Below are 23473 nucleotides of genomic sequence, written 5' to 3' on the forward strand. Positions count from 1 at the left end.
TCCTCTGCTAGAACCCAAGAACCAAAGATGTAGGAAATATGAATGCCAGGAAAAAAAATTTTAATTGGGAAAGGTCTGCAGATTTTGTCTTTTTCCCTGCACATCGAGAGAAGAGCATTGTGGAAGTTTAGCAATGGCATATGCTGTGGTCATTTTGGGGCTGCTACACCAAAAGATTAGATTGGGTAATTTACAAACAATAGGAGTCTACTGCTCACAGTTCTGGAGGCTGGGAAGTCCACGTGGAGGGCTCCAGCAGATGCAGTGTCCGGTGAGGGCTGCTCTCTGCTTCAAAGATGGTGCCTGGCTGCTGTGTTCTCACGAAGGCAGACAGACACCGTCAGCCTCTTTTATAAGGGCACTAATCTTATTTATGAGGGTGTAGCCCTGGGGACCTAATCACCTCCCAAGGCCCCACCTCCCTAATACCATCATCTCGGGGTGAGGTTTCAAGGTATGTACTTCAAGAAGGGCACAGCGTTCAGGCCTTGGCTGCCTAACTCTCCGCAGCCCAGGGCAGGCTGGCGGATCACAGGACCGTAGTCTGAAGGGCCACAGATAAAGCAGCCTGGTCAGGAGACCTCAGGGAACTCTTCACATGGATGTTCCTCAAACCCCGGACTCAAGGAACAAGTTGGCGGTGGCGGTGCTGTGTGAGTGATGAGAAGGGCTCTAGGAAGCTGCCTCCAATCTCAGCTTGGCCTCCTCCAAAGAAAACGCTGGATTTTGTGGGTGCCCTGGAAAAGGCCCACCAGCCCCCAAACCTCGCTTTTTAAACCCATGAAACATGAATCCAACAGGTTAATGTAAGTGGCAATGCCCAATACCCCAAGATGCTGCTACACAAATGTTAGTTGTTGTTCACGAATGAGGAACGAGGAAATCAGTCCCCTGCTCACTAATCATCCTGAGAGAGAGAGGAAAAAAGAAAACACATCACTATAGTAATATAACGTCTACACAAGCCACCACGACTCGGCTTTTTTTTTTTTTTTTTTTGAGACGAGTCTCACTCTGTCACCCAGGCTGGAGTGCAGTGGTGTGATCTCAGCTCACGGCAACCTCCGCATCCCAGGTTCAAGCGATTCTCGTGCCTCAGCCTCCTTAGCAGCTGGGATTACAGGCGCACACCACCACATCAGGCTAATTTTTGTATTTTTAGTAGAGACAGGGTTTCGCCATGTTGACTAGGCTGGTCTCAAACTCCCAACCTCAGGTGATCCACCTGCCTTGGCCTCCCAAAGTACTGGGATGACAGGCGTGAGGCCACCATGCCCAGCTGTGAGCTACATTTTTAACGTCCACGTGTTTAACGCCAATGCAAATCTCTAACAGGAGAATTCCTTTTGAGCACAGGCACGCCCTTCATAAAGTGCACGCCGAAGGGGCCAACGGGCTCCGTGAATGCTGCCGCTGCCTCCACTTCCACCCGTGCCCGTGTTCCCTGGGCAGAGGCCTACTAGGGGCTGGGGGAAGCCAGCAGAGAGGCACTCAAATTCCCTGGCAGGATGTGATATCAAAACCATGGCTCCCACAGTCATGGACACAGGTTTGATGGAACACGGTCACCCCTGGACTATGCCCCCAGAGGATGACACAGGCAACCAACCCTTCAGGCTTCTCTCCACTGAGGGTTTGCCCAGGAAGAAAAGCACAAGTCCCATCCATCAATTCCACTTCTGCATAGATACCCAAATGAATGGAAGGCAGGGACTCAAACATATTTGCACACCCATGTTCCTAAGAGCTTTATTCACAACAGCCAAGGGGTGGAAGCAACACAAACGTGCACTGATGGATGAATGGATAAACAGCACGGAGTACATGCAAGCAGTGGAATAACGCACAGCCTGAAAAAGGAAGGAAGTTCTGACGCACGCTACAACATGCGTGAATTACGCTAAGTAAGAGTACATTATGCTAAGTGAAAAAAGCCAGTGGCAAAAAGATAAATTCAGTATATTGCACTCAGTGAAAAAAGCCAGTTGCACAAAGATAAATACTCTGTGATTCTAAGTAAGATGCCGGCTACCAGGACCCTGGGGAGGAAGGAATAGGAGTAATTGTTTCATGGGTACCAAGTTGCAGTTTGGGAAGACGAGGACATCTGGAGATGCATGGTGGTGATGACTACACAGCGTGAATATATCTAATGTTGCTAAACTGGGCACTTAAAAATGGTGAAGACGGTAAGTTTTATGTTATGTCCATTTTGCTGCAATAAAAATTTGGATCAATGTTATTTAATAAAGCCAGGAGTGTGACCGAGGAAAAAAGGCAGGAGTCGCTAACTGCGTGGCCAGGGGGAGCCCTGAACCACCTTGGAAGGTCTAACCACCAACAGCGGGCCCTGCTGCCGCGGCTCCTCCACACCCAGGCCTGCGAGGCGGGAATCAAAGCCCCGCCCTGCCCACCTTCCAGGGCTGTCACGAGGGTGCCGTCCATCAGGCAGGGCAGTCTCCAAAACCGTCCAGAGAAATGCAACCTGGGCTTCAATCCAGGTTAGCGCATCCTTCAGTCATTAACACTAGTAATTTTAGCATTTGTGCACCAAGCGGATTAAGTTCAAATGAGGAAACCCTCCTTGAGAAGGCAAAAAAGCTTGATGTGCACGCTATTAAGAATTCCCTAAAATGGGTAAAAGAAAAGGCAGCCTGGCCACTCCACGGTGCAGTACAGATTCTCCCACCTCACAGGTGCTGGGTCCGTGCAAAGGGGAAGGGATTTCCGGTGCCTGGAAAACCCACTGTGTGTGGTGGTTCCTTCTTCAGTGATGTCAGCCAAACAGAACACAAACAACCAAGACGACAGGCAGACTTGTGACAGATGATCCCACTGAGCGTCCTCCCCCAGGGAAGGAGGCAGAGGATCACACAGCTTCGGCCCAGGAGACCCAAGGAGAGGCTGAGAACAGGGACGGGCCTGGCGTCCCCCTAGATGGTGAGTGATGCTGTGGTCCTCTCTGTGGGGCCAGGACATCCATGGAGGGGCAGTCCCTTACAGAGCTCGGGGGACCCTGGGGTGGTCACCCTGTGCCCAGCTGGGGGGCTCCTGTGGTGGCCACTGTCTCCACCTCTGTTCTGTGTCCAGTTGGCCTCCCTCCACTGGCCTGCTAGCCAGACCTGACTCTCAGCTCCGCTGGTCCATCCAGCTCCATAAGCAGGACTCACCTGGGGACACGGGACAATGGCTGCCCTCGCTGGCTTTACAGGGTGAAGGGGCTGCTGAGAACTCTTGTCTTCAATTTCTTTGGTCTCTTCCAAAAACATATTTAGTAAATGAGTCAATTGTGTAACCTAAGAAACAGCTTTTTTAATGAAGCTGTTGGCTGGGTCACAAGATTTTTGGAGGCATTAAAGAAACCAGACCCGGACGTTGGGGGAGCGCACTTGGTCGGGTCTCACCCCAGATGCAAACGTCCCTTCTCTTGACCAATGTAGGTGACGGGGAGTGCACTGCCTCAAGGACAGACTGTTCTCTCAGTGCATTCTTAGATGTCCTCTAACTTCAGCAGAAATTCAGTTCTGTGTTAATCCCTTCTCTCCATGCCCTCTGAAGTTGCAGAAAGCACCATTCATGCCCCTGCCAGGGGAGGACCCTTGGAGTGTTTGAACAGAAGCCCCTTGAAGCCACTTTGCAGAGGCTGCCGCTGCCCAGGGATGCTGGACGATGAAATGCATGGAGGAACTGACGGGGACGGGGTGCTGTGGCCGCACTGCAGCGTGGATGCACTCAATGCCAGGGCGACCAGAGTGAGCCACTGAGACTGGTGTCAGGGCTACCTGAGCCACCAGCCAGTATCCCAGGCCTGCCTTCCAAGTCCTGCTCCACCGCTGGCTGATGCCAAGCACAGCAGGTGACTGTCAAGCACGTCACCCATATCAAACCTTGGAAAACATCTAACAGGCAGGAGCGGAGGCGAGGTGTGTCTTCCACAGGCTGGACTGAATCTCTGCGCGTGCACGTGTGGGTGGCAGAGTCAGGGTCCCCACCAACTCAGCCTGAGGCCGGCTCTGGCTTTTGGCCGCCATCCTCCACGGAAGAGCTCCAGCCCCACTTTCTGTGGACTGAACAGCGTGTAAAGCACCCAACACATAGTAGGCATAAGAATGAGCGATGTGGCGGGGTGGGGAACAGGAGGACGGGAGTGGCGACCTGACACTGACCCCCCAGACAGGCTCTCGGGACCCTACCCAGCCTGCTCACACGATCCTGTCGGCCTCATCCCAGCTCTCCCTGGTTTTCTTCATTTCAGCCTTGCAACCCCGCTATAAAGCAGGCAGTAGAGCCTCGTCCCCATTTTACAGATGCAGGGACTGATTCAGAAAGAGCTGAGCTTTTACCCAAATCCACCAAGTCCAACAGGGCATGGGACTCTGCATCCTCACACTTGGTCAGAAGGGACACTTCCACTCTGCCACTCCCTGAGATGCCAGGGAACACAAGGCATCAGGTACAGGGAGAAGCCACGTGAACCTGAAATGCCACATCCATGTGCGGCATCTCAGGGTGGGGCCGGCATCTCGCTGGGATTCCTGGCAGGACTCGCTGGCTGGGCGGTCTGGGCTCCATTCTGGCTGGGATACAGTTTAACATACAGACAACACAGAGACACTGAGCCCAGACCAAGCTGGTTCACACTCCAGCTTCAGATATAAGCCCTCAGGTGAGTCATCACACCTCACCCAGCCTCAGTGTCCCCTCCGGTAAAAGGGGTATCGCAGCAGGCCTCTGTGTTGTTGGAAGTAAAGGCAGCAGAGGCCTGTCCACACTCATCCACCACAGCGGCACCGGCTCCATCCTCCCACCCGCCAGGGCTCTCCCACAGCCTAGAGGATGGGGAGGCTGAACCAGACCCCAGCTTCCCGGTCAACCGGAGAACAGGCCACAGCCAAGAACAGCGAGTCCAGAACCGCTCCCACACACGGCAACGTGCAGTTGACACACACGCTTCTCCGCAAGGCAGTCAATCCCCATCACAGGCTTGGAGACAGGGGCCTTCATTTTAGCCACTTCACAGATGAGAAAAATCGAGGCCCGTGGAGATGAGCAACCTGGACTCTTTACTTTCCTGCAGGCCAAACAGCAACAAGGAAGCTGTGTGTGCACCCAGGAGATTGCACATCCCTATTTAGGTCGGCTGTGCTTCTAAAGCAATCTTTCCTCGCCACTGGATGAGAACAAATCAGGGTGAAACTCTCAGCTGGCTGGTTTTCAAAACTACACACACAACCTAATATCAAACCTTCTGCCTGTGAAGAGCCACAAACTAGAGGAAATGATGCACCCCAGCTTTTCTGAGATGGTCCTGATTTCAAATATTCAAACCACCTGCCCAGTCACAGTTTCAGAAGATCCTGCCATCCCACCGCTCAGGATGGAGCACGGGTTCATAGTTTGTCCATCTCAGCTTCCGGCTGTGAGAGAAGGACAGGGAGCAGACCCACGTACTGAGCCAAAGGCACCTGCTGCTGGGTCGGCCCGGGGCATCCCCGCAACGTGAATCCAAGGTAGGCAGGGCTAGCTTCAGCTGGCGGAGGTAATGGGTTGAAGAGTGTCCCCCTAAATTTCAGATCCTTCTAGAACCTTGGAACATGACCTTATTTGGAAATAGGGTCATTACAGATGTAATTAGTTAGCTGAGGTCATTGTGCCTTAGGGTGAACCCTAAATCCCATGACTGGCGAGCTTATAAGACAAGGAGAAAAGAATCCCAGACAGACCCTGAGGTAAGACAGCCAGGTGTAGACAGAGGCAGAGACTGGAGGGCTGTGTCTTCAAGCCAAGGACTTCCAGAAGCCGCCAGGGGCTGGCAGAAGCAAGAGAGGGGCCTCCCCTCGAGCCTCCGGAGGGAGTGCGGCCCTGCTGACACTTTCCTTTCAGACTTCTGGCCTCCAGAACTGTGAGAGAATGAATTCTGCTATTTTACGCTGCCCAGCTCGTGGGGATCAGTTACGGCAGCCACAGGACACTGACACAGCAGAGAAGAAAGCTAAGGCTCAGAGAGAAAAGTAACCAGCCGCAACCCCCGGGCTCACACACAGCTGAGCCCAGCTGGACTGGGCAGCCTGGCCCAGTGCTTCAGACCTACTTTCCTCCCCTGGCACCCACTTCATCTCATCAACACTCCCCCACCCCCACTTACATACAGGCTGCTGATTACGATGAAAGATGTGCCAACGTCCCCACTTCCGCAGTATCCAAATTAGTGTCATTACAGAAAAGAAGTCCAGATAAAAATACCCAAACTTGGGGAGCGCCAGGGCGAGAATCAGCAGACCTGCATGGCAGCCTGCAGCGGCGGCATCTGAACTCACAGCAGCTCAGGCCGAGAGGCCGCCCACTGCCCACCCCTCCAGCTCATACTGGTACTCGCCAGCCAGGTCCCCGGCTCTCAGAGCTGTGTTTGCCTTTTTCATCAACTAAACAAAGCAGCAGAGGTGCAAACACTGCCTTGGGGAAGTGGGTGGGTACATCCCTCCCTCCAGTCACCAAGGTTGTGGGGAGGTATGGGGGGGATGAATTACTGTACAGCAAGTCCAGCTGCACCAGGATGTAATAAAATGTGTTGCTAAGATACAAGTGCCACAGAAGTTCATTAAAGGACACTTTCAACCAAGCTGCCAGACTCTTCTCCCTTCAAAGCCGCTTCTTTGGTACCGTCCCCCGTGCTTATAATTAGATCCACAATATGAGAGGCTGCGTTCCCCATTCAAGTCCACTCAGCAGAACACGTTAATAAAATAACTCCAACGAGGCAGTGGCTGGGGCTGGAGTGTGTGGGGGGCTGGGGGACAAGTCTATTTACAGAAATGCATTTGTGTTCCACTTACTTATCTAAATGAGAGATAAACACCCTTGAAGAGTCCCGAGGCACTCTGGTTGTGTGACCAGCTCCTCCCCTCCCAGGAGTCTGGGGCTCACTCTGGGACCACAGAATCGCTAAACCTTGGGGAGCTTGGACCACTGTAGAACCAAGGTCTTGAATCTCGGGAATCACCAACACAGACTCTTTGCATCTTAGGATGCTAAGGTTCTAGAATCTTCGGCGCGTCGAGTCTGACTCAGTCACTGCATTTAGCACTCAGTATGTCGGCACCTTGCGAGATGGTGAGTGGAGACAGAGATGAGGGAGGGAGGAAATTACTAGATGACCCCCCGCCCCCCACCTCCACCCCCCCATCCCCCCACGTGATGGAGCTATTCGGGGGAAAGACAGACTCTGTCCCTGAGGTCAGGGTGACTGCCCACTTCCGCCGGGCCCCAGACGATGCAGAGGAAGGAGCCAGGTGTTGAGGGCACAGCGGAGGGGACGTGGCAAGGGGCTCAAAGATGGTCGCGGAGGGGACAGTCACCTCGATCTGCAGGGGTGTCCCTTCTGGCCGGGGATATGTGGAAAGGCTGTGTTGCCCATATCCAAACATCACACTTCATTTCTGGCTTCTCTTGAAAAATCCAAGGAGCCAGCAGCACAGGGCCCATGCCACATGACAACAGGGGGGTGCTGGGCCATGCTGCCCCCAGCTGAGGGGCTCGGTCTCTCCAGCGCCCAGCCCTCAGCAGGACCACTCGCCAGCCCACAGCTTCGGTGTCTGCCATCCCTGCCGAGGCTGGGAACCTCAGGTTGTAATTACACAGCCACAGAGTCCCTGATGAGTCTCAAGATTTCTGAATCACAGAATCTCAGTGTCAGGGAGCATCCGCCAGCCTTCCCCGTACAACTGCTGGTTGGTGCCGCTTCTCCTTCACTGACTGAGAGGTGGTTTGGCAGATGCAGGCCTTAAACAACCAGTTCTAGCCCCAGACAGCTCTCATCATCAGGGAATTCCTCCAGACTGGGGGCGGAAATCAGCTTTCACCTAACTTCCAATCTGTGGTCAACATTCTGCCCCATGAAAGGGCTGCTCCCTCTCAAACACTCAGGCCAGGTGGTGATTCAAAGGCTGAGGTCAGTCACACCGAGAGGAAGGGTCCCTACCCCGTTTGACTCTCTGATCCCCTCTAGGTCACTCTAAAGCTGCCACCTGTCCTACGCACACACACACACACACACACATGCATACATGCATATACACATGCACACATATACACATGCATGCAAACACACACAAACACCCACATGCACACACGGATCCACACACCTGCATGCACAAGCACACACACACACATGCATATATGCAGATGCACATAAGCATACACAGAGGTGGGGGCACACGCAAACGAACACATGCACACACACACATGCATATATGCAGACGCACACAAGCATACACAAACGTGTGCACACATGCATACACACACATGCACACACACACGCACATGCACATCGCTTCCCCGTTCTACTTTTCACCAGAGCACCTGCCACCTTCCGACCCACTCCATGTCACGCATTATGTTTCTCATCGATTACCTGTCTCCCCCCCCCGAGTCTCTGAGCACCACAAGGGCCTATTCTGCCCACTGCTCACAAGCCTGTTAACGGGGCCCTCCCTGCTGAACATCCTCATCTGGTCACACCCCAGAGAATACGCAAAAAGGCTTCAGACACAGAGAGCTCCACTACCCTCGTCCCCTCCAGTCCCTTACGCTGAAGGTCCTGGGCCACTGAGTCCCAGCTCCTGCTTGGAGATGGCAGCCACAGGTGGCTCCTGGCAACTTTCCCTTGACGTGCCCACTTCTGCCACTTCCCATGCCTATGGCTGGAATCACCTCGAGGGCTCTGGCCTCAGTCCATGATGGCCCCAGTAACTGTTCTGTCACCTCTCCTTCCAAGCTCTTGGGGGGACCTTCTTGCAATGGCTGCAGGGAGGTGGACAAACAGAGCTTTGCATTCAATGGGGCTGTCAACCCAGAGTTTAACAAATAATTCCGGCATTTATCTGTGGTGCATTTATTACCACTGAGACGCATTAATCACAGACTAGACTCGTATCGCTGATTGTAGGAAATGCTACCTGTCACTTTGCAAGCTGCGTCTCACATTAAATTCTGGATCATAGTCTCTAATATGTATATATTTTTAATTACATTTTCAGGTTCATTTACATGTGCAGATTGGCTTTCCGCCTGAATGACATCAAAGAGAAACACTTCTCCCTCTCTTTCTCTCCCTTCCCCTCCTCTTCTGCCTCATTCCAGCCCTTTTCTTTTGCCTGGGGTAAAAAGCCTCTCCCCAAATTGACTACAGCTTCACCCAGGGGCGGCCTCCTCAGGGAGGTCCCAACAGACCCCTCTGCTGCCGCTTCGCATAATGGAGGCCCGCCCTTCCAAATTGCCATCTCTCAGCTCCTTTCCTATTTTGGGGAATGACTCTTCCCTAACAAGCCCACAGCTGGCCCCTACCCTCAATTGTAGACTCTGAAAACAGAAATGTGCAAACTTGGGCTAGGTGACAGCTGCAGGGACTCCTGATTCTCCAGGAACACAGGTGAAGAAACTTACCCATACCTGGAGATCTGCAGCCAATCTGATTTAGTAAGTCTCATCGTATGGACCATTCTGGAACACACTGTGCCCTGCCAAAGCTGCCTCTTACTTGTGCAATTCAGTAGTCAACTACTTGGAGAGTCTAGCAACCATTCTCAAAACACCCAGGTGTCCCGAGGGTCCTTTCTTGGCAGTCCTGTTGTCCACAAATAAGGTCATCCATGCAGGACGCAGCAACTCTCACACACAGGCTGCCCTCTGGGGCCAGCGGCTTCAGAAAGAAAACTCTGGTGAAGTAAATTTAATTGTAAAAACAAACACAATAGGTTTCTCGCATGGGCCAAGCGCAGTGATCAGAAGACCTGGAGTCACAGGGGCCCGATCTTGTTCCTGGGTGCAATTCCCAACCCCGACCGGGGCCTCAGTTTCCCTCGGGTAAGATGAGGGGCTTGGCCGAGGTGCTCCCCTTGGTTCTCACATCCTATGCTTTTAGCTTCAGCCATAAGCCATCAGGCCAAGGCGGGGGACATGTCCCCTCAATTTCCACAGACTCCCAAGTCAGGGGCTGAATCCCAGCTCTGGGTACACCCGTCCAGAGACCAAAAGCAACTCAGTAGTTTCTGTATCAACAAAAAGCCACAGATGCCTCCCTGCTTTTCTACGGCAATAATGTCTTTGGGGTCCTGCTGGCTTTCTGTTTCTTGTATTATCGTTAATAAAATAGTACTGACAACAGCTCTCTCTACTCAACTCCTGGCTGCACCTCGGGAATCACGCCCGGTGCGTACAAGGCTCGCCCCATTCATCCCCAGGACATCACTGCCAGAGGAGCTGCAACACCCCCACTTTGAGACCAGGACCCAGCCTGGCCTGCCCCTCCCATCCCTCTTCAGGATGAGGGTTTGACTCAATCCTGAGCAAAAAAATAAAAATCCCACATGGATACCCTCCTTTCTGCCATGTTTTAAGAAGACCAGCACAAGTGCCAAGCCAAAGTAAAAAACCGTATAGTACAGCCCAATCGGAGCCGCCAAGGGATGCCCGCTGTTGGCAGTCAGGGACTGTAACCAGAGTGAAGCTGCACCAGCAATTTCTCCCCACACTGGGACTGCTACTACCGAACAGGAAGTCACCACCAAAAACAACACAGAACAATCTTCAGAAAGCATATTCGTTCCTTCAGAGAACAGAGACCATTTCAAAATGAGATGTCTCCACCTTAAACTATAAAATAACAACATCAATAATAATAAAAAGGAGAGCAGAATGCAAGCCAGAGAGAGGGAGGAGGAGGAAACCCCCCAGCTGCGAAGGGCTTGGCTTTTGTGCTGCAGACTCCTCTCCGCAACCCCGCAATCCTCGCCGAGGCCCCGGCCAGCCACACGCTCCCCGGTGCTAAGCCAACAGCCAGGCTCCCGGGAGAGGCAGAGACCCAGACGCCGACCCCAGGAAGCTTCCATGATTTCTATTTCGGAGCGAAAGTACCGCTCGCGGTCACCAGGACGGTTACTAACTTGCTGGGGATTGTCTCCAACATCGTAACTCCACTTATTTTTATCTGACCGTGTGCCCCGGAGTAACAGTCCACACCTCACTTTTCTTATTGGTGCCATTACGCTGTCATTTCTCCCCCTACACGTGCCAGTGTTGGAGTTAAGGTCATGAAGCTGGGCACCCAATGGTCCAGAACCGGACCACGGCTTCTCTACTCACCAGGGGTGTGATCTCAACAAGGCCCTCAACCTCTCTGGGCCGAGCCAGTCCACAGAGAGAACCAGAAGGCACCTGCTCAGAGCCAGTGCCCCACAGGAACACCAGGACGCGTCAGGACACGTCATCAGTCCCACCGGGTGAGAACTTCCTGTGGGCCCAGAGCTTAATGCACCACTCACTAATCCTGCGGCCTCTCGAAGATTGTTTCTTGAGTGCTCACCGAGCGCCAGGCACTCTGCTGCCTGGCTGGCCATGAACTATTATTAATCCCCTTTTATAACTACGGAACCAGAGCCTCCAAGGCGGCAAAGCCTGCCCCAAGCGGAAGAGCCGGCAAAGGATGGAGCCGGGATTGGAACTCCAGTCTGTCCAGTTTTAAAGCCTGCACTGTAAACCGCTTTGTCACATGCCTCTCGGAGACAAAGTTAAAAGCCTTCTAAACAGTACTCGGGAGGGAAATCGGGGGGCAGGGCCTCCAAGGCTGGGCCACCGGACACCCTCAAAGCTCCTTAACCCCCTAGAGGTGACCAGAGCCTCCCCGAGACACTGCCCCATATATATCAAGAGCCTCGGCTGCTGAAGAAGGAGTGTGGCGCCCTCAGGACCAGCAGTGTGTCTGCAGATGGGGCGAGTAGCAGCCTCGTGTGTTCACTGCTCACACAAGTGAAATCAAAGACACAGCCCATGATTCGGTTCCTGAAGAGACAAAGGCGTTGGAGGAAAAACTTGGTAAATCACAAGGCTAATCATCATAGCCAGCAGCTCTAATGAGGCATCATGGGACTACCAAAGTTATTATCAGAGTCATTTCATTGAAAAAATTCAAAGTTAATTGAAATCAATTGTACGGTTCCGACAGCAGGTGTTTTAAGACTCTAAGATATCAAAGCAGACTCTTTGGAGTGGCTGATGCAGGCGGCATAGTCAGCATAGTGGTCGTCAACCTTTACGGGGGCAAAAAGCAACATGACGCTCTCCCACGGAAAGATCGCCTCCCCAACGGGGACAAGCAACAAGACAAAAGTGCCCAGGTCAGAGCCCGGGCAGGGGGGTGGTTCCTGTGGTTCAAGTCAACCCTCATCTCTAGTGACAGACCCACGTTTAACACCTTCACGTTGCAGTCTAAAAGCACTTTCATATCTGCTGATTTCATCGCAATCACCGGGTGAGTGGGTCTTATTCCCACCCCCACTTCACAGCTGGCAAACGGAGCTTGTTCAGAGAGGCAGAATGGCTTGCCCAAGATTGCTCAGCCAAGACACAGGAAGCTGGGCCGTGAACCCCCGTGTGCTGACTATGGGGCCCTTGCTCTTCCGGCTCCATCACCTTTTACCCTACACCATGGGAGACCAGCTGGAGATGAGCAGGGGGCTAACACAGAGGCACTCCGGGCCAGGGGGCAGTGTCAACAATTCCATTCACGGCGGTCCCAGGCGGCTCAACCTTGGAAAGCTGCCCTCCTCCGATGTGTCCTAAAGATTCACCAGCCCAGTCCGACCCAAGTCCCAGGATTATCCTGACAATCAAATAAAAAGACGTCGATCAAGGAGGACAGAGGAGGTGCGTTGAAGAGAGTGCCACAGCCAGCCACAGCAGCGAGTGTGCAATCTGCCACCACCTTCTCTACCAGTGCAAATGTCACCTCCCTGGAGCTGTCCCCACACCCCTCAGCACAGCACATCGTCCCATCTGCCACCTGGGTGAGCCTGGTGGCCAGACACCTCACACAAATACCTCACTGGGCCTCGACAGGTGACTGTGGACACACGTGCCTCCCCAACTGCATGTGAAAACAGCTGTGAGCTGTGGGCTATATCAAGTGAAAGCCCTCTGCAAGTGTAAAGCCTTATAGAGTGAGATGTCACCGTCACTCACAACACACCGCTCCACCGCTACTTCCATATCCCCAATAATTTCTGGTGGAAACTCCTTTCATATTCGTGGAATTAACCTGAGCTGTTCCCAAGAGACCTCCACAATACCACATCAGGTGTGAAAAGCAGGTCTGGGAATAGTGATGCCTGGTGCATGGACTTGTGTGAGAAGGTGTTTACCCAACGTCATAGACGCATCTGCAGACACCTCCGATGAGCACACCTCGAGGCCACCGCCGCTCTCGCCCAAGGATACAGTGGGGCAGGAAGAAGTGAGACCCGCGCTTTACGATATTCAAACTTGTACTGCCATTTTCCCAATGAGCACGTGTTGCTTTTCTAAGAAAAACCTTTAAAAAGTAGAATTCTTCTTTATCTCCTAAATGTCACCAAAATGATAGAATGCTGATCACCACCTTCCTTAGTAAAATTTACTTCAGCAGAATGTTAATTATTTTCCTGACTTCAAAAACAAATCCTTCCTCTCATTTTAGTAACAGACAAAATAATAACTATTTCATACACATTACATAGGCTTTACATGTCTACTGTTGTATTGACATATATCAATATACAAATATTTGTCATTATATTATACGTTACATGTGGCCAAGAAAATTAAATCAATAGGAATAAAAATGTAACTGGTAAACATGTAACTATAAATTGCATTTATGTACATACACACACACCACATGCACACAAACACACACACACACTTTTCTTCTTCAACTTAGAGTTACCCACTCAATTGCCTTCTGGGGCTTCCAGAGGTGTCCCCCACTAATTCTTTGGCTCTAAGAACCTCTGCTGAAGGCTGGGGGAGGGTCACCTGGAACCCCCACCCTCACAGCCTGGTTTATGTACTGGTCACCCAGGGCTCTGGGTCCAGCACCAGCCTCGCGCTCCCCACAACGATGGGGCCTGTCAAGAGGCTCCCCACGCAGGTGACAAACACCTAAGTATCTCATGCACTTGGGGAACCCAGGCATCCTTCACACTCCTCCCTTCTGACCTGCCCTCAGCACCCCTGCACTCCTACACACATCTTCCTGCCTCGTGCCCTAGAAGCCCTTGGGCACAGCAAGAGGCCATGGTATCAACTCGAGGCCCTCCGGCCCTGCATGTGACACCTTCTTACACTGGCCCCAGCTGGCCTTCTCTGCCCTCTCTCTCCTCCTCGTTCATGGTTTTACTGCCAGAAAACTCAGCAGCGCCCTTACCTCCCACTGCGCGTTTCTCTGGGGCCATTTTCCCTTGACAAGCTTGGCCGCCATCCGCGCCCATCCGCTCCCCAGGAGGCCCTATGGACGCATCTCCCAGGCAACCCCCTCCTGGAAGCCGTCCTCAGTTTCCAGGCCAGCAATGATGCAGGTGTTCCCGCAGCATGATTTTCACAGCCCTTTTCCAGAAGTTCCTTGAAACGGTTCTCCACGCCTCACTCTTTTGTTGGGTTTCTAAGGGCAGGAAGCTTGTCTCATTCATCTCTGGGTCCACTCATTTCAACACACACGATTTCAAAATCTTCCCTTTGCTCCAGGCCTACTGCAGGCTAGGGGCTCCCCTAGGACAGTTAACAAATCATTGCCAATCTTCACACCATCACTGCCCTGGGAAAAGGCAGAGGGGAGCTCAGCAGGCACCCCTCAGGGAGCTTACAGTCTAGCACAGTAGCTGATCTAGGAAGATCTACACAAGCAAGGCTAAGAACGCCGCAGAGGCAGAAAAGCACTCCAGGTGTCTGCAGCTGCCCCTCAGGGAGCTTACAGTCTAGCACAGTAGCTGATCTAGGAAGATCTACACAAGCAAGGCTAAGAACACCGCAGAGGCAGAAAAGCACTCCAGGTGTCTGTAGCTGCCCCGCAGGAGCGAGGAGGAGCTTCTGGGGCAGAGGCCGAGCAGGTGGGCAGGGCCATCCCTGTGGCTCTGCAGGCCCCTGGGTTTCATTCCAAGAGCAAGGGGAAGCCACCAGAAGGTTGTGAGCCAGGGAGCACTGTGACCTCATTCACATTCTAAGACACTGACTCTGGGGAAGAATATACTAGAAGGGCCCAGAGTAGACGCAGCATGCCACTCACAACAGGAAAAGGTGGAAACAGGCCAAACGTCCAGTCGTGGATGAAAGGTTGGACAGAATGAGTTCTCTCTACAGGGCGGGAAGTCCTGACATAAAAGCTAGTGAAGTGCTGATACGTGCTACAACTTGCATGGAGCCTGAATCATTAAGTGCAACAGGCCAGTCACAAAAAGATGTAAATATATCTATTTAATATAAGTGGAATCATACTATATACATAGAATAATCATACTATATAGTCATTTTATACACACACACACACACACACACATATATACACACATACATAGTATGATTCCATTCATACGAAAGCCCAGAACAGGCAACTCTAGAGACAGAGTAGATTAGTGGTTGCTTAAAGCTGGGGAAGGGGGAAAGGGGAGAGGGGAAGTGACAGCCAAGGGGTTTCTTTTATAGGCGACAAAAATATTCTAAAATGGATGGTAGTGAAGGCTGTACAGATCTGTGAATATGCTAAAAACCACTGAATGGTACACTTTAAATGGGTGAATAAGTCTATGTAAAGTATATCTCAGTAAAGCTGTTTTGTTGTTGTTTTTAAGTAGACGCAGTGAAGGGGCTATCACAATCTTCCAGGTAAGAGATGGTAGTGGGTGGGCGCAGGGCGATGAAGGGATGGAGGGGTCCAGGAAACTCCAGCTGTGTGGGGGGGGGGTGTGAGAGGTGGGGGATGAAGGCCACACAGGTGGTAGCCAGGCTAACCAGGGGTGAAACCAGGCTAGGCCTTGCTGTCCCATTCCCACGATCTTCCCCTAGCAGTATTAAGTGTGGAGCTTTTGGAGTTGTACTGATTTTTTTCTGCAATGTATAATGATACTGTTTCAACAATGAGAACTGGCACTTTACATCAGAGAGATTAAAATGTAGCTTTCTGGAGGAGAGTAAGCTTGGGAGGAGAGTTCGGAAAACAGAAAGTCCTGGTACCAAAGGACTGCAAACAATGTGGGGTGGGGCTGTGGATAACCCCCCAGCTTCATTCAGTGGCTGCTTCTAAGGTGGAATCCCCCATTGCTGGACACAGCTGGTAAGTCATGGTGAAGACACGTCTCAGCACTGGGCGCGCACACGACACCTTTCAAGACAACGTACTTTTACTGCTGCACTCGGGGACAGCCCCTCAGAACCCAGAGTTCATCAACTCCACGGACTCTTGGGGTAGTGCACAAGGTCCCAAGCTCACCTCCGGGGTCTTTCTCATGAGACCACAGCAGCATGGACTGCGGTTCAAACAGAAGGCTCTTCCCAACCTGACTGTAAAGCTGCACCTGCATGAAGTTCAGGTCTGGAGATGCCAGCTCACACGTGGCATCTAAATGCTGTGCTCGGAACTCCGAAGAGGGGACCCCCACCCACCCAGTATTTACGCTGGGTCTGTAACTTACACAGAAGGGCTTGTTGCTTGACAATTTAGATAAAAATGTTACTGCCTCTGCATGTGCTGCAATCTCACGGTGTAAACCACTGGAGCAGCTAATGGAGTCTTCACACATCATATCTTGTTAAAGAAGAGGGCCCTCCGCTATCGGATTCACAGCCCAGCAGCAAAGTGCAGCCACACCTGGGAAGGCAGCTTAGCTGGCCTGGGCCTGGCCACAACTCATCAGCTCTGACCAACTATCCTATGCCTCATTTTTTTTTTTAGTGGAAAATATGAACTTCATTTTCAAATAGCAAGGTCCCTAGTCCCCCAATGGTAGGACAAAAACTAGACAGTTACACAGAAAACATATCTCTATCTACCCTGACCAATAAGCTATCTACCACTATGAGTCCTTTAAACACCTTTACACACTTGTCCATGTTTCTTAAAGTAACTGAGAAAAACATCGCGCTAAGGGCATTAATGAGAAATTCACGGTTGGGCCCTGAAAGACAGGATTCCGCTGCTGGCGTACTGCTAACAGACCTGGATAACGGGGTCATCTGTTCATTTTACTATCTAGTTCATCATCCACATGTGCACTTTTAATTGAAACTTAACCTTTATATCCGATGTTCCAGCACAGAAAACATCTCTGGAGGTGGAGGTGGTATAAGCGTTTCCCTAAGCGACTCTCTAAAAGAATTCTACCTTCAATTTTCTGTTGAGTTAAATAAACAAACTGTGACACACTTGCCTTTTCACCTCCACTCCCCCATTTCGGCTCCTTCTGGGCAGGTTCTGGGGTGACCAAGCAGAGCCTCTTCAAAACCCTAGTTCAGCCCAGAGTCACCTCCAAAGGCTTGTTCATCGACCTTTCCCCAGCTAAGCTGCCAATCACCACCAAACTCTCCCAAGGAGAGGGAGAGGGGAGTAAATGTTAAGTCTACCTAACTCATTTCATAGGTGACCTCTGAAAGATTTCAACGCAGAGCCTGGGAAAGACAAGGCGGCTTTATTAGCATGCTGAACCACGGCCGCAGCCCCCTCCCCTCCCTCTTTTATGAGCCCTTGTTATATAAAATGCCACAAAGGGAAATGGAAAAACAACACCCTTGCAGTTAAAAACACAAGTTCCAATGGCCAGGCCAAATCCTGGCTGCTTACCCAATGTTGTTTAGTCATTTAAAAGGGAAACATTTCTAAAAGGCCGGAGAAAAAAAGTTTTCCTCGTTTTCTTTCTTTTTAAACACACACTCACACACACAAAAAGATGGAGGTCAGTTCGCAAGCAAGCCTCCTTCCCGGAGTTCAAATTTAAAGGCAAAGGCAGCCCGGAGTCGGAGAGCTCCTTCCCGAAGCTGCTGCAACCTTCAAACAGGATTTTCAAATGTTTCTTTCGGCTTATCTAAATTCCGGCATGACAGATAATAAATAGCGACTCATTTACTATCATCATAAAAATTTAAACAGCCTCGAAATAGTTGCTACAATACAGAAGAAATGATCAAACCCAAGCTCAGAAGAGTCATTCCAAATAGTAAAACTACTGCCAAGCAGAAACATAAAGAGACATTGTTCCAATAAAAGCTCCTAGGTTATTGGATTTTTTTTTCTTCTCTCTCTCTTTTAAATCTTCTAGGAGCGTACGAGTCAACAACTTGCCGTTTTACCCAGTGAAAAAAGGGCTTAGTAACCCTCAGCTATCACACTGGACCAGATCTGGTGGCAGATTTTTTTTTTTTTTTTAAAGAAAGTATCTGATTTGATTCTACGCAGTGATTAAACAGCTTTGTGCTCTGCGGAAAAGGGTCTTCCGACCCCTCCCCCTCCAAAAATGGCATCAAAGCAATCAAAATGGTAATGCAGGGCCTGGGTCCCCTCCCCCCGCCAACTCCCCGACTATGCCGGGGCCGCGCGCCGGGCCCCCCTCCGGCGGGAATGGAAGCTTCCACTCCCGGACGGGGGCGCGCGGCCGGGGGCGGGGGGGCCGCGGCACCGACTGAAAGGGGTTAGTGCATTCGTCCCAAGCCTTCAGTCCAGCCCGGCGGCCCAGACCAGGAGCGGGCCCGCGGCACTGCCATCTTCCTTTCAGCAAGCCCGGGCCCCCCTCAACCCGCCACTCGCGCACGCCCCCTCCCATCACTTTTTAACTTTAAAGACTCGACACGAACGCCCGGCCTCCGAATTCTCTCTCGCCAGGGTCACCGGCAGCCGCCCCAACCTCGTCCACGTCTCTCCCCTACGCCAGAAAATCCCCCGGGGGAGGGGGCGTCCGATCGGGCGGCCCGGGCTGGGGTGGGAGCGCGGGGGCAGGCCCGGGCGGGGGCGCGCGGGGGCGGGCCCGGAGCTGTCCAAGTTTGGCGCTGGCGGCTGCGGCCGGCATTCCGAAGGAAACGCGATCGATGGCCGGGGGCGCGGCGCGGGCGGGGGCGGGGCGCGAGGAGGGAGGGAGGGGGCAGCGGAGGGAGGGAGGGGCGCCGCCGCCCCCGTGCCCGCCGCCGCGGTGCCCCCAGCACGCCATTGGCTGCGCCGCTCAAAGTTCTCGGCTCGGGGCTGCGCGGGGAAGGGGCGGGTGTGCGAGCGCGGGGAAGGGGCGGGTGTGCGAGTGCGGGGAGGGGGCGCGGCGGGGGAGGGGCAGCGGGGGAGGGGCGGGAGCCAGGGGGCGGGGGCGCGCGGCCGGCCGGGCTCTGGCGGCGGCATCTGTTCGTGGTGCTGAAACCCCGAGCGCTGAGCTCAGCGCAACTAAGTCACAATGGACAACTTTTCCTCCCCGGAGGAGGCCCGGAGGGGGGTGGGCGGTCGCGCCTCCGACGCGTGGGAGCTTCTCAGGTGTCCCCAACTACACCTAACGCCCGGAGCCCAAAGTTGGAGCAGAACTGGGGGGTCCCGGGGGCGCGTTTCTTTTGTTCCCCGGGAGCTGGCGTCAGGTTCCAAGAATAAAAAGTGAAGCTAGGGAAGTGGAAGGTGGTGCGGGGGGGGAGGGAGCCTCGAGGAACGATTTCAAAACGAGGTTTGCCACGGAACCCAGAAATCGCTTCCAACGAGTTTGGTGTCCAGGCCCCCACGGCCGCCCCCCTCCGCCCCCATGGCCGCCTCAGCGCAAAGCGGGGGACTCCGAGCCGGGAGAAATCGCCACGTTCCAAAAACATGTCCACCACCTCAAAATGGACGCCGGGCAGCGCGCTGCCTTTTAAGTGAGCTCCTCTCTTCGGCCCCCGCAGGGCCCGGCTCTCCCTGCCGCCTCCGAGAACCCGGCTCTTTCTTTCCAGGAAAGGGGAGGGATGGGGAACTTTGAGAACTGGAGACAGACCCCTCTGGGAGTCTGAGCGTGCGTCGCCCAGGCTGGCACTTTTTAGGGCGCCGCCAAAGTGCCCAGCCACCCTCCCGCCCCATCCCAGGGGGGGCCGCGATCCCATCGCTTACTTGTTTGTCGCTGAGCGCGGCGATCCGCGGCTGCCTTTCGTGGAGCTGCTTCTTGAGGTCGCCGTTCTGCGGAAACACGGAGGAGCGGGCTCAGGCAGGCCACCCGGGGTCAGGTGCACCCCAGCACCGCGGGCCGCGGCACCCCCCGCCCGGAGCCCCACGGGCGGGGCCGGCCGCAGCGCACCCCAAGTTTCCCGGGCCGCGTCCTGCACGCGCGGCGGCCGGGCAGTGCCGCGCGGGGCCGCTTACCTGTGGCTGCCGCCTCATCGGGGCAGCTCGCGGGGCGGGGCGGGGGCCGAGGCCACCCGGCGGCGCGCCCCGAGCCGTGCAAGTTTGCAGGCCGGGGTGCGTGTGCGAGTGAGTGTGAGTGTGTGCCGGGGGAGGGGGGAGGAACAAAGAGCCAAGTAAACACGGCGAGTCCGTGTCGAGCAAAGCTCATAAATATTCAAGTCGCGTCCTAATCTCCCCAACACACACACGCGCACGCCGAGCCCCGCTCAGGCTCCGGCCGCCACGCCGCCGCTCGCCAGCAGCGATCGCCAAAACTACTTCTGCACACCGGGCAGGTTCGCCCGGGGCGCGGGGGCCCGAGGGGAGGCCGGAAGGGGGCCTATTCGCACTCCCCTCCCCGGGGCCGGCTCACGAAGGAGCCCCCTCCAGGCACCCTCCCAGTCATGCAGACCCTACATCGCTTAACAGAAGACTCCAGGCTCGGGTCCCACGCGTCCTCGATCCCGCAAACTGTGCAGGACAGCGCCAGGGGCAGGCGGAGGGGAGCCCAGAAGGGGGTCCGCGCGTGTGCTCACTCCCTCGCCCCTCGCCCCCGGGCAGGCTCCAGCCTGGAAGACCCAGAGACCGGGAAGAGAGGATGCTGGGCTCGGGTCCCCCGACCCCCTCACCCCGCAACACACTCCCCGGCCCCGGGCCCGGCCCCCGGCACCTACCTGGTGGCGCGCGAGTTCCACGGCGAGCGCCTCGGGCCGGCTCTGCAGCTCCATCCCGGCAACTTGGGCAGCACTTTGCGCTCACTTTGGCCCGGGCTCCCGGGAAGTTGCGCGGCTCCGCGGGGGCCAGAGCCGGCGCGGGCGGACGCGGCCTCCGGGCTGGGTTGGGGGGAGACACGAGCCCCCTCCCCCACGGCCGAAAGGGAAGGGGGCTGGCGAAGGGGAAGACAGGCTTCCGGGCGCCGCGGCGCCGAGCCCTCGGCTGCCCCAACTCCTCAGGCTGCCCGGCAAGTTGCGCCGGGTCCCCGGGCTGCCGGCGCGGCCCGGCGCATGGCCCCCCCGGCGCCGGGAGCCCCGCGCAGCCCCGCGCGCGCCCGCCCAGCCGCCGCCGCCGCCTCCCGCGCGAGCCTCCCGCGGGCAGGGACTATATTTCCTCCGGCGCGCGCGCCTGGATCTCGTTGGGCCTCGGCAAAGTTGTGCCTCGGCACGATGCTAATTCGGCAGTGCCCGGATGGAGCGGGCCGGGGCGGCGGGGGGCGGTGCCGGGACCCTCAGCCCGCCGCGCCCCGCCCCCGCCCCGCCCCGCCCCCGCCCCGCCCGCGCCTGCGCACTGCCGCCCCGCCGCGGCCCGGCACCCCGAGCGGAGAACAAAAGTGGCGGTGGACGGGGACGCACGCTCGCCGGCTCCGGGGACTGCTCGGGCCGGGCGCTCGGAGAGGACGACTGCGGAGTCATCCTCTCCGTCCCCAGGCCAGCCCGGGGAACGCGGCGCCCCCACCCCCTGCGCCGTGTAACGCCGGGATCAGGACACTTTCCGCTGGGAGGCTGCGAGTCCATGTTTCCACTTCTCCTCACCCTGGTCCTCCGCCTCCCTCTTCCCCCCTCCTCCGCCTCCCTCTGATATTTTATTTAAATTCTTCCGTCCCCTCCTGTCCATACCAGCGCCGCGACTTGGGGGATTAAATTAGTCGCGTCGCCACATTCCCCCGCCGCCTGATGGCCTCCGTGTTGTTTAAACAGCAAGAAAATTGATCTCTTGGCTCTTCCTTTAATGATTTTTTTTTACACGATTAAACTCTCAACAGATGTCACTGGACTTTTTAAGACTCTTGTTAAGAGTCGTAAACAGGCCCGGTCAATGCGACCTAAAACAATTATAACTACAGCTGCGGAGGTCGCGTTTCAGAACCCCCAGCCGCGCAGCCAGGAGGTTAATGTCCCAGAGTCACTGTCACCACCTCGGGGCTGCCATCTTCATTCAGGTCGGAGTGCCGGGTGCCCTGTTGGCAGCAAACTGGCACATTTGAAACACGCTGGGGAGAAAGGGTGCAATCATACGTCAAAGTAAACGTTTAAGCTGTTAAGTCGTTTTAACTTCAGATTCCTCTCCGGCAGAACAAAAAATACCCAAGCAAGCACCATCAGCAAATGTCCCTTTCAACATATGCCAACAGGTCACACATTTCTTTTGTTGGCAGAAGTTATTGGAATTCCCCCTTTTCTTTCTTTTCTTTTTTTTTTTTTTTTTCAAGTGAGGACCCCAGTGTTGTTCTGCTCTCTGTTAGGGAATTTGTAATAAATTATGTGTTTGGAACCCCCAAACACAGATGGCCCCTCATCCCACAACCCAGCACCTCGCCTTCAGAGCACGACAGAGTGAGACTTAGGATATGAGTAACTATGCAAAAAGCAGAGGGGCATGTAGATGACCCTTACTTTAACCCAAATTAGTTAACAGAAACTTGCAAACAGCGCTTTAAGACTCCATAGGAGGCCGGCCGGGGGCGGTGGCTCACACCTGTAATCCCAGTACTTTGGGAGGCCGAAGTGGGCAGATCACGAGGTCAGGAGATCGAGACCAGCCTGCCCAACATGGTCTCGACTAAAAATACAAAAAATTAGGCATGGTGGCGCAAGCCTGTAATCCCAGCTACTCGGGAGGCTGAGGCAGGAGAGTTGCTTCAACCCAGGAGGCAGAGGTTGCAGTGAGCCGAGATTGCACCACTGCACTCCAGTCTGGGCAACAGAGCAAGACTCTGTCTCAGAAAAAAAAACCAAACAAACAGAAAAGACTCAACAGGAGGAGCCACTACCCTCTGGCCAGCATCTGCCTGAATCTGTGTGGGCCGAAGACGACCTGAATAACCTCTTGTTGATTTAATTACGTAGGTTAATATGTGGGTTACGGTAAGGATCATATACATGTCCTTCTGTTTTTTGCATAGTTACTTCCTGTGTGAGTCTCATTCTGTCGTGCAGGCTAATGTGCAGTGGTGAAATCATAGCTCACCACTGCCTCCACCTCACCTGCTCAAGCAATCCTCCCACCTCAGCCTCCCAAGCAGCTGGGACCACAGTCACACCATAAGCCAACACTGGTTAATGTGGATGCAAAACTAGCCTGTGTTTGAAGTGGTCGTGATTCCTTTGGTTTTGCCCTGAGCAGGGAGAAGCAAGGTTCCTCAAATGCAAAACAAAGAGGCTGGCTCGGGGTGCCCCAATAGGTACCCACTCCTCCCACTTCTGGGTTTAGCCCGGGTCAGGGTGGTGGCCTCCCTCCTTAGTGCTTTTGCTGGGCTGAACACCAGCCCTGGAAAGTGGACTGCCCTGGAGACCCATGCTTGGAGAGCCA

At 54.3% G+C, this 23473-nt stretch overlaps 1 protein-coding gene and 1 long non-coding RNA gene across 3 annotated transcripts in view; both read right to left on the reverse strand.

The window, feature by feature from the left end:
- PHF21B (PHD finger protein 21B) overlaps positions 1 to 21346 on the reverse strand; it is a 131433-nt gene extending 110087 nt beyond the window's left edge. The window contains exons 1-2 of one of the 2 annotated variants that reach the window (XM_034948445.4): positions 20842 to 21346; positions 19898 to 19963 (exon numbers count right to left, since the gene is read on the reverse strand). In XM_034948445.4, coding sequence (XP_034804336.3) covers positions 19898 to 19963; positions 20842 to 20895 — 120 coding nt within the window. In that variant the 5' untranslated portion in view covers positions 20896 to 21346. Of the gene's footprint in view, positions 1 to 19897; positions 19964 to 20146; positions 20273 to 20841 lie in introns of those variants that run through there. The other variant, XM_034948446.4, reaches the window with a different exon arrangement.
- On the reverse strand, positions 11893 to 14991 carry LOC130541136 (uncharacterized). The gene is made up of 3 exons (XR_008955181.1): positions 14237 to 14991; positions 13237 to 13392; positions 11893 to 12655 (listed from the first exon to the last, which is right to left on the reverse strand). It is a non-coding gene; the product is annotated as an uncharacterized LOC130541136 (long non-coding RNA).
- Positions 21347 to 23473: the final 2127 nt, after the last annotated feature.

The sequence above is a fragment of the Pan paniscus genome, chromosome 23, assembly GCF_029289425.2.
Source record: "Pan paniscus chromosome 23, NHGRI_mPanPan1-v2.0_pri, whole genome shotgun sequence".
Classification (NCBI taxonomy): Eukaryota; Metazoa; Chordata; class Mammalia; order Primates; family Hominidae; genus Pan; species Pan paniscus.